The sequence below is a fragment of the Limulus polyphemus genome, unplaced genomic scaffold (genome assembly GCF_000517525.1).
Source record: "Limulus polyphemus unplaced genomic scaffold, Limulus_polyphemus-2.1.2 Scaffold4214, whole genome shotgun sequence".
NCBI classification, from domain to species: Eukaryota; Metazoa; Arthropoda; class Merostomata; order Xiphosura; family Limulidae; genus Limulus; species Limulus polyphemus.
The window spans coordinates 78,695-90,611 of NW_013669824.1; the positions used below are offsets into that span (position 1 = coordinate 78,695).

The 11,917-nt window shown below is 35.3% G+C and overlaps 1 protein-coding gene across 1 annotated transcript in view; it reads right to left on the minus strand.

Moving 5' to 3' along the window:
* LOC106470780 (protein shisa-5-like) overlaps nt 1-11,062 on the minus strand; it is a 15,168-nt gene extending 4,106 nt beyond the window's left edge. Inside the window, exons 1-3 of the mRNA XM_013931348.2 lie at nt 10,746-11,062; nt 8,019-8,160; nt 232-365 (exon numbers count right to left, since the gene is read on the minus strand). Coding sequence (XP_013786802.1) covers nt 232-365; nt 8,019-8,160; nt 10,746-10,842 — 373 coding nt within the window. The 5' untranslated portion in view covers nt 10,843-11,062. The remainder of the gene's footprint in view (nt 1-231; nt 366-8,018; nt 8,161-10,745) is intronic.
* Between the last annotated feature and the right edge of the window lie 855 nt (nt 11,063-11,917).

Sequence of the window (11,917 nt, forward strand, 5' to 3'; positions counted from 1 at the left end):
TTACACCATTTCGATTTTCGATACCTCACTACTATAAAGGCTTGGTTTGGTGCGATATTTCATTGGTCACTGATGAGGAGTGGAATTCTCTGAAACTACTCTGGCTCACAGACACACCCCCAATGAAAGAATAGACCATTCCAAGTTTTTACTTGTTGTTAAACAAATGTTTAAACAACTCTATTCAAAAATCTAAAATTTGTCTACAATTACTAAGTTAACAGTACCTACCATATAAAACTCTTCCCTGTTGTCGACGTTTTGCTAAGAGGCAGCAGCCACAACAGAAGCAACATAAGAGGATACCAACAACAACTACGATAACTGAAGAAATTAACAATCCCACAATCAAGCCCGTGTTACTGCTGTAATGGTAAATGAAATAGATTGATAAAACTTTCAGCAAGTTGATACATAACCCAAACCTGCAAAATAATAGCTAAAATAATGAATTTCTTTTATTTTTTAAATAGCAATCTGCATCTACTTAGATAAATGTATTGATGCTATATGCCTCGTTCTCTAGACTGTAAGTGGTCTATCGAGAGAAAATAGACAGCCAGTAAAACAATGCATAGTGGAGAAATCTGACATCTACGTCCATGTATTTTTAGTATATACTGAAAACTTTTGCTTATATTAAGAAGTATAAAACAACTAATTATTTCTAAATCATTATGCTTTGTCATAATGGTTTATACAGGAGTTCATCACTGTATTACAGCAAAGCTTAATCCATGGTTGATTTTATCAACCTACATAAAAACAACCTAAATATTAAAAACCATGATTGTATTGAAGAATAATGAATGAGAAACCAATAAAATTACTGTTGCATTTTGAGCTTATTTACTGATTAAGTTGTAGCTTGTAATAAAATAAAAATTACTGTTGATTTTCAACATAGAACAAAAAACATATCTGCCACAGAAAAACACAATTGATATAAGTAAAGAAATACAATGGATATTTAGATTTAATAAAACAACAAAATGAGTATACAATTATTTAGAATATTCATGTAGCTTTAGTTTCTTTACAGTGAAAACTGTGTTATTTGTGATTAAAACATGTTTTGAATGAGTTCTGGGTTAAAATAGTGTCACCTTCACATATGGCTTTCATGTGTTCCAAAATAAGTAAATGGTCGGTCTGTTTCTCCTATGTACAATTTTCACTTTCACTACAAGCTATGTTACATACTACATTCTTCACGTTTTTCTTTATAAGATGTAGTGCAGTTGAATACAATTAAGTGTTTTTCTTCAATGCTCAACTAATTTTATGGGCAACCCTGACTTCTTAACTACATTCTTAAGTAGTTGGTGGAATGAATTGTGTGGTAAGTGTTTGTTTCTATGCAGAAGAGGGGTTGTAAATATTAGTTTTTAATTATTTTGTCTACTGCAAAAGTTATAATTTTCCTATACTGAAAATATATTTTTGATAGGTACTTAGCTTACTTACCTCCTCTCACATAAATATCTATTCTTGTTCAGTGCTGCCCTCTATATGCAAAAATATTTTTGTATGCCACAAGTCTTGATCTACCACGTACCCTATGTTCAACATGGTTCAACTGCATCTCGCATGTAAATCATCATGTGACAACCCTCCACCAATAGGAGTGTGACACACACCCTCCTGATGCATGTGACTCCCTCTATTCGATTCTACCGAACTATCACTGCAAGTTTTGGCAGAAAATGGAAACACCAGTTTTCAGTTAACTGTATCCAAAACCCAGCCACGGAAACCAACATCCATGTGGGGGTAGGATGAGGATCATACCATCAGTAAGTCAACTACAATCTAAAACCAGCCACTGGGAACTGACATCCATGTGGGGGTAATGAAAGAGGATTATACCAGCGGCATGTCAACTGCAATCCAAAACCCAGCCATCTGGTGGGGGTAGGAAAGAGGATCATACGGTCTTCACATCAAGTTCAGCAGACCTGATGGAAATCTTGGACCTACCGATCTGTGAACAAGACATGATAGCAATATGATAAATTGTTTGACTAATCCAGAAAACTGACATCTGGACAATTGGCATAAGAAAGATGTCCCTGTAAAGTAGACACTCTCACTCAAAAACAATCTGACAGTAACCACCCACCTCCAGCACAAAAAACATCCACTGTATTTGAAAATTATTGAGGGATAGCATAAGAGGAAGAACTGTACTAATCTGCATGTACCACCACCATGACCCACAACACAGTTGAAGTGAACAAGATTATAATTGAGTGAGGGAACAGACACACCTGTAATACATGTGTGAGGACTTGCATTGACTGGTTCAGCTCTGAATCCAAAACCAAGCCACTGGGAACCATCATCCATGTGGGAGTAGGATGAAAGATCCCAATCGAAGAGGAAAACTGCAATTTTGATGGTTCACTCTAAAGCAACAACATCCATTTGGATAAACCTGTACAGAAATGGAGAATCAGATTGGAGGACATCTCATCATCTACACCAGCAGAACACCACTGCCCTACTCTCAACTGAATTGTTTCATCATTGTTCGTATCGTACATCACTATCACATTCAGGAAAATACCTCCATGGTCCACCAGCCCAGCAGCTTGGAACTGGAAAGTTGTAAGGACTCCCATACTCCACTGAAACAAAAAAAGGAGGGAGAAAATGTGGTGGAGAGTCCAGAGGAACTTCAAAACCAGACATACTGCAATGGGTGGCCACAAGAACCCTATTTTGAAAAGCAGACCATATCTGGTTTATTTAATCAGGGGAATGACAGGGATGGACAGCTATCCTCTTCTGCTTTACCCATGAAGTCCATGGGTAAGGTCCAGAATGGGCATATTAATGAAGCAAATCAATATCACGAGGAAAACCTACAAGAAATTTTGTGGAACACCACATCTCAACAGTGAGTGTTGAGTGGTCATGGAAATTATAAATATGAAATCAACATGGCCTGAGAGTGTGGATTTGACTATCTGAAGTATACCTGACCAGATACCAGTCGGCACAGAGTGGGATCCATACAGGAAAAAAGGAAATTCCCCTGAAAATTGAGAAGTATACAAAAGATAACTTACCCAGTTACAGTCTCACCAAAGTCTGAAGAATGGCCACAGGTGGAAGACCATAACCCAATGATGAAGAAACAGCAATCCAATGCAGATAGTGAGAGATGAATGTATGTGGTGTGGTTCACATGCCCGCCTGAAGAATTTCCTCCAAGGGACGATAAAGATGAGATGCCAGAGAAAAGGTAAGGTGCCTAATCTGATGAGAAGACACCTGGAATAAATTACAGGAAGAAGGAGACAAGGAAGTATAAGCCAATTGAATTAAAAGCCAAACCCAATTGGTAAGGGTGGAACGAGAAAGCACATGAATGGAGGAAATATGCTACGGCATGAAAAGGTGGGAAAGGGCACCATGTAAGGAAGCCGTGCAGGCAATATAAAAACAAAGAGCATGCACAGGACATAGATCAGACCGAAAATTTGGTGGGAAATGGGCAAGGAGGAGGAGTCACTTTCATGAGCCACTGAAGTTTTGGAAAGAGCAATCCATATATAGGAGAACATATGCGGTAGGATAAAACGTCGATGGCAAATAAATCTGACCTACAACATCCACAGGCCAAGAGGAAAAGGAAATGAATCTTAAGGGATAAGTGAAAATTGAACATGAGGACAGAGGTTCAAATGGAGGTAAAGTAAGGCAGTGAAGAACCACATTTACATCCCAATCCAGAAGGACTGTGCACTGAGGAGGAGGAGGATGAATCCAGAAGGAACACAACAACAGAGAGAGGGTAGGAAAAATTAAACTTTACAATACTGGGAAAAACAAAAAGTGTGGGATAAGGCAGTCCAATAACCCACAATCAAGGAGACCAAAGACCCCTGATCAAACAGCCAAGTGAGGAAATCCATAAGAAGATGAACAGTGGGTTGAGCAGGTGAAATCCCTTGATCCAAAGACCAATGGCAGAAAGTGTTCTACTTATCTTGATAAACGAGGTAAAAATGAAGCAACTCGTCAGGACAATCTAGATCTCCTTGCCAAGGACTGGACAAAAACCAGACTTGAAGACATAGGGTATGAAGGCCAGATGAAATGCCAGTGTGTGTGAAGTTGACATAGAAGGGATGAAGTAAAAGGAAGAGGTAATGGTGGAGCTGATTGGAGCTGGAGCAGCCACAGAAACCATGGTTGTGCTGGGCAGTAAGGAGCAATCAAAAGCATCTGACACGGAGTGGCATGGATGATCTAAATCACCCTGGGAAGAAGACAGATAGGAGGTTGCACATAAAAGTATTTGTTAGTCCAATCCTGACTGAGCGCATCAACAGCCAGTGCAAGTGGATGATGATCCGGAGATCAAAACAGAGGTAATTTGGTACTGAGGGGTGTGGCAAATGCATCCAGATGAGGAGTACCCCACCGAAGGCATAGCCACTGGAAAATGAGAGGATCGAGAAACCACTCTGTCAGATAAAATTTGTCATGATGGGAAAGCCAATCCATGACAAGATTGAATGCACCCTGAACATGGCATGCAAGGAAACAAATACCAAGCATGATGGCCAAAAAAAAGAAGATCCAAGGTTCGACCACAAAGGGAATGAGAGTGGGTGCCACCTTGGTGAGTGATATAAGCCACCACTAAAGAATTGTCAGAATGGATGATAACCAGACAATTCCTGGCATGATGAAGATAATGATCCAAAGCATGATGTATGGCCAGAAGCTCCAGGATGTTGATATGATAAGATCACTCAATCAGAGACCACAGACCTAAAGCTTCCTGCTGATTGACACACGCCCTCCAGCCCTGGAGGAAAGCATCCATGAAGATATGCAAATCCAGATGCGTGGGATGAAGCAGAACACCAGCAAATGTGTGAGCCCTGTCCAATCATCAATGTAGATAATTGACAAGGGAAGGAGAAAGGGAAATAGGAGCCTCTAATGGATCCCGTGCAAGGTTCCACTGGTTGTGCAGGGCCCACTGAAGAGACATCATATGTGCCCAACCCAAGGAGATAAGGGCTTCCATAGAAGACCACATCCACAAAAGCAATAGAACCTTGTGAGCAGTAATAGAAGGAGCAGTAAGGGCATGGAAAAACTGAAAGCTCCATCAAAGAACAGAAGGTTGGGCCCAACTGAAATGAGTGTTGAAAAAATAAGTTATCTTTAAGTTCGCAAACTGTTTTAAAATTGAAAAGAACAATTCCACTTTGGAATGAATGGCAAAAAAATACACTACGTTTAAAGAAAAAAAAACACATTTGAAGAGCATGATAAAAAACGTCTTGACACAAGCACTGCTAAATGAGAAGTAATATTTCGGTAGATTCAAATAGAGGAAGTCTATGTTTTGAGTTATTGTAATATCTCAACATTTTATCAGCAATATGTGAAATAACATGAAATCAACTCTGTACAATAGATTTATGCTGTAAAATTAAGTTTACTTGGGCAGTTTAATGGGTAAAAGACATAAATGTTTGATAACTTCAAACATTGACTGTATTGTATTGATGTAAAATTCCAAATATATACTTCATATATGCTATACGTTCTCAATATAATTCACAAAACCTTCTCGTGCTCAGTTTGCTAGAACATTTGAGAAGTCCCTCAACTGAGCATAAAAGAAGCAGAATCAGATGCTTCTCACTCACTCACTCAGTTGGTCACTTTGCCTTGCTCTTCCTCACATCACGCTCGTGATATAATCAAATTCTGCAAAATTTTGTTTTTTAAAATATTTTAAACTCTAGTTCTGTAAACATAAGTTCTATTATATTTCTTAGAAAATAATTTGAAATGCTGTATGCCTTCAGTTCAAGTAAAGTCCAAAAATAACCCAAATAGTTTCGGCTACATTTGTGGAGAATATATTACAGTTTCATCTACGGAAAAACTTCACACACATGGTAAAGGTAGCTTATTACCACTATTTTGGATGTAAAATTGGGGACCAAGATAAATATTAGGCTCCACATGTGTGTTGTACAGTTTGCACATTTGGCTAGACACAGTGGCTGAATAAGAAGAGAGCAAGTATGGCATCTGATATAAGATCATCTAAGTGATTGTTATTTTTGTATAACTAATGTTATATTCTGGATATTCAGACAAAACTAAACAATACATTAAATATCCAGATATTGCATCTGCAATGAAACCAGTACCTCATAGGGATGGTCTTCCAGTACCACATCCACCAGCAAACTGGAGAACAAAAGAGTTATCCTACAAAGAAGACAAGGAATCATCTTGATCTAGTAATTCTATTCCAGTGGCACTTCAACATAAACTGCCTCATCTGATCACACAAGATGAGATAAATGATCAGATTTGTGGCTTGTCTGCATCAAAGCAGCAACGGGAACTTCTTGGTTCTCTTTTACAGCAATGGAATTTATTAGCTCCAGGAACAAGAGTTTCAATTTACCGAAGTTGCCATTAAAGTTTTGCTTCTCACTACAGCATGCAAGATACTTTGTGTTTCTGTACAAATGTTGATGCACTAATGGAAGAATTAGGTACTGAACATTATCCTCAAGAAGGAAGAATTTTTATTGACTCATCTAAAGCTGAAAGCTGTATTTTTGCACAATGGGAACACTAAGTCAGCAATTTCTGTTGTTCTCATTGTGAACATGACAGAAACTCATCAAAGAAAAATTTATTTGCATGATATACAAGACTATTTGAATAAATCTATCATAACTCGAAAACTTTGCGTGATCAGTAATTTTCAACATGATTTCTTTAATCAAAATTATCAAATTACTCAGAAATAGTTGCATTTTATCTAGTTGCAGTGAAAAAAAAATTTTTTTTATGTTGTTGCCCAGTGTAATGAAGTCTGATTTATCATCCCCACATCAAAAATACTTCAAAATCAGTATTATTTCATGGATCTGTATTAGATAATTATGTTAATATCATGATTACAGTATCAAACACTTTGAAGCAGTGTTTTTGTTTTGAAATATAGATTTCAAATGTATAGGTTTTCCAAGGTTCTTTGGCCTATTTTCAGAATAAATAAAGAAAATAATTTTTAGAGGTTTTTCAAGGTTTCATTGATTTAAAAAAAGCAACATGAGATCAAACACAAAGTGCTCATAGTAAAAGTTCACATAAGAAGAAAGGTTACAAGTTTAGCAATGTTGTAATTGATTAATCTTAGATCAGCATTTCTCAATCTTCTTAATAACACACATACCACAGAAAATTATAGAAGCATGACATGTAAGGCAATGTTGTTTCTAATTGCTATGCTAGGTTCATGCATGCAACAATGGGTGACACATGATGCATACTATGGTGCACATTGCAGGCAATGTGGCCAATCCTGCTTCTTTCACTGTAAATCAACTGATATTCATCTTCCAACCATCCTAATGTTTTAAATAGAAAATATATTGCAATTTCAGCAATAAATTCAGTGTCAACTCTACAGTAATTTAATAACATTTTCATTAACATATAATTACCATTTCATGAGTTGCATTATATTTTTATTTATTTTCTGTAGTGCATACTGGTGTATAGAAGACATATTATTAGTAGAAATAAATGACCTTGTAACACCAAAATGTTGTTTTTATTTAATTGAACACTGAACATTTTGTTTTACAACTTCTTCAGCAGTGTTCATTTAAACACAAACCAAAACCGACAGTACAAAGCTTTAAACATTATACAGCATTATACTTATGCTGTTTTGCAACATTTTAAAAATATTGTCATCTCATCTTAAGCCTTTTTTCAGCCCACATGTAAGCCCTGACCCACCAATTAAAAATCACTGTCTTAGGTTAAATTATTACTGATGAACCAACCTACTTTAATTTTTATTTCTTTTTTTTTGGAGGCGGCTTTTTTTTTTACCATTATGATAAACAACGTACCAATATCAATGGTACATTTTAATCAATATTGAGGATGTGATGAGTGGCTAACAGAAGCACAGATTTTTCCCACAACAATCGGTACAAACTTACTCAGAAGTAGTGTATTCAAAATATTCATCTGCATTACAACAGTATTCTGAACCCAGTTCTCCACAACAATATCTTGCTTCTGCAAACTCATGTTTAGGGCAAATCAGGCTGTTGAGTCCAGTGCCACAAATCCTTCCATTCACTGTAGAAAAGTTAATAAAACATTTACACATACACTCACACAACATCTTTCTTTTTTGCTATATAGATTAGTTGATACAGGTTTTTTCACAAATATTTGTAATTATTTTGAAATTGGGATTTTTATGTAAAAAGCCCAATATAATTAGTAAATTAAATCTCATATTCAAACAAGATATAATTCAAAAACAAATAATTAATTAATACAAAGCTCCATAATATTAGTAGAGAACTGGTTACGACAGTCACTTTTTAAAATCTGAATGGCACTCAATCTACCATAACATTGTTAAGTTTCTTTCCACCAAAATTATAATCACTATTCAAATTGTGGTATCCTACATGCACCATCTTGCATTTATTATAATTACAAGTCATCTGTCATTTATTCACGTAACTTCCAAAATAATCTAAAGCAGCATCCTCCTCATAGCAAGATTTTAATATCATCAACAAATACGAGGAATTTATTAACAATTTCTTCATCTATGTTACTGATGTAAATCTAACAGAGCAAAGGCCCTAGTGCATCCCACTTGTGACATGAATCCAATTTGACTGAGCTCCATTTATAACAGCCCTCTGCTTTCTTCTATTCTGCCAGTTTTCTATTCAATTAGCCAACTTAACCCCCACATCCACAGAGATACTTTTTTAATAAGTCTTTTATGTAGCATCATGTCAAAATCTTTCTGAAGATTCAGATACACAAAATCTGCACCCTTACCCCATTTAGGTAAACAGTAGCCTCTTAAAAAAATTTAAAAACTGGTAAGGCAAGATATTCCCCTCGTTTAACCATATTAACAACCAAAATATTTTATACTTTGTTAAATGACTTTGGAAAGCATCTTTTATCAGACTTTTCCTACTATGGATGTAAAACTTATAGGCTTATAATTACTGGGACAATGTTTATCACCTTCCTTAAAAAGAGGAGTAACATAGCTAAATATCAATCTTTTGAAACCTGTCCACTATTCATAGGCTTACAAAAATATTAGGAAGTGGCTCACATATTAAGTCCCTAATGTCCATCAAAACTCTTGAAATTTACAGTTTTGTGCATACCATGATAAGCTAAGTTCATTATTGTCATATGGCTCTCTTGTTAATATTTTTGAGTAAGTAACATTTTCACATTATTTTTTACTGTTGAAAGAGAATAAAATGAATATGAAAGTTATGGAAATGGCAGGAGTCTGTGGAATAGAGGAAAAGCAACAGAAGCAATACTGAGATGGTTCAGTCACACAAAGAAAAGAACAAGCAATAATGAGAGAATTAGAACTGCCAGTAGCCAGCAAGAAAAGACAGGGAAGGCCAGTAAAACATTGAAAAGAGAGGATTAAAGAAGACGTGAACAAGAAAGAAATTGCAGAAGATCTTGCAATGAATAAAGATGATGGAGGAGTGCAACACATATGAAGGATGATAACCCCTGCTAAAGGGGAAAGATTATTTTTTACTTCTTAGTTGTAACTTGAGTTGACATATTATATGTTACTTTTGAAACTAGAATCAGCATTAATAATGCTCTAGAATACTGAGGGGAATAACCTTAAACTTCAGAAATTTAATGTCGACATTAATAATTGTTTGATTTTCCTATTAATCTACTTTGGATATATGTTACCATTTTTTTTACTAGTTATAAACTTTGGTGTAAGCAGTTAGTTTGTATTTAGAATTATTTTTAACAGATGTATCCACCTAAAGTTGTACTTCATTTAGTTTTAGTTTTGATTTCTTGTTTCCTAACATGAGAGATGACTTTTATAGGTCAAATGACTTCATTATGTTACCTTGAACTTGCACTTTTTGTTATCAATTTAGAGTTATTATCTCCAAACCAAAAATTATAGCCTTTCAAATATTATTTTGGATCTTTACACAATTAACATGAAGCTGGCAAATGCTGGATTATAATAAAGTTTAGAACTTTTTAAGTTCTTAGTGTATATATAGATTATGTAAAAGGCTACATTTAGTTTTTGTTGTGACTTTTTTAGGATCAAGAGTTACCTCATGTAATATGTTATTGTCATCATGCTCAGGAGCAGATTTATGCCTAAATGCCTAGTCAGATAAAAAAAGGAAGCCTGGCGGGCTCTATTCATACCAATATTATACATCAACATGATCAAGTGAATGCAAATAGGGGCTTGCAACTTGTCCACTTTAGTTGACTTTTAAATCAACCCCTGATCATGCTCTTTAATAAGTAACCCATAATAAAAAAATATTGGCATCCTTTTCTTTTCTGTAAAAGTACCTGTCTAGTGACTAAACGAATGATATACCTGCTAGACTAAACTTCCTTTCTTAAACATATTTCTCAATACAGACACAAGCAGTAAGTGACACTATTACTGTAATAATCGGTATTACTATTAGTATTATAAAAATATAATTATTGTGGCACCGTAACTTGTAAGCGTAAATAGTATATACTATATAGGGTTATACTTTCCAGTTTACTAATGAATAGTGATATTATTTTTAGTACAATAAAAATTATAAACAAATTTTCAGTCGAACTTCAACTTTCAAGTTTAAATGTATTATTAATAGTAATAGTATTACCTGTATGCAATGCCAGAGAGTTTAGTAGTACTAATATTAATAACAATAACATTGAAGGTTGGTTGTTGGTTTTAAAAATGAAGCCCATCAATTTCATTCTTATGTCAGTTGAAAATCGTAAAATTCAAAATATTTAATAAATATAAAAAGACTTGTTCATTAATTACGGTTCGATTCAAAAAATAATATACTCTGAACTTCTTATCAATTCTCTCTCTCTATAATTTAAGTTTCAACATTAGTTAAAACTATAAATTAAAATATCTCTGAAACTAACTGAATTACTGAAATCACAGAAGTAATTACTCAAACTGCTACTAGGATTCTCTGTTTGCCACATTACTGTCTAAAAATAATGTTTTAAAAATATGAAAGTTTAGAAACTACATGAGCAATAAATATTATTGTGATTGCCAAAAGTGCAAGTATACTTTGAGAAAGTAGAGAAAACCTGAATAATTTAGGTTTTTAGATTATTGTCTCTGTTCTAAGTTTCAATACCTTTTTCGTAACTGCAACACTAATTTTATTCTTTAATTCTAATTTATTCTTTTAGCAACTTATTTGTTTTAAGGGGTCTTTAGCTACTTATTGCCCCCCCCCCAGTGGTACAGCGGTATGTCTGCGGACTTACAACGCTAGAATCCCGGGTTTCGATACCCGTGGTGGGCAGAGAACAGATAGTCCATTGTGTAGCTTTGTGCTTAATTACAAACAAACAAACAAACAATTTTCTTTGTTATTTGTAAATTCACGTTAACTTTAAGAAACTCCATTTAAGTCTAGCGGCACCTCGTTGGCTGCAGCGGACACTACACAGTTTGTTTTTTCTCTCTTTTTTTTATAGCGCTTTAGGTTACCAGCAGTACGTTTAATTTAGACCTATTCTCACGTAGGCCTGTACAACCGCTATTTCTAGCCGAGTATACCAGAAACAGAAGGCCGAGAAAAACTGCAAGCTTTTCATTACATTCTACAGTAAAGTGTTAGCTGTCACATGAGTATTCTAGGCCTAAAGGTGTGGGATTGTTGGTGTAATTTCCTCTGGACGTGCTCCAGTAGATTGATTTCCCATCAACAAATGATTCAACCGTAACCAACGTTGCCTTTGGGGTTAAATACTAGATGTGCTTCCGCAGGGTCCCCGAAAATATTCTGTTTCAAGGGCAAAT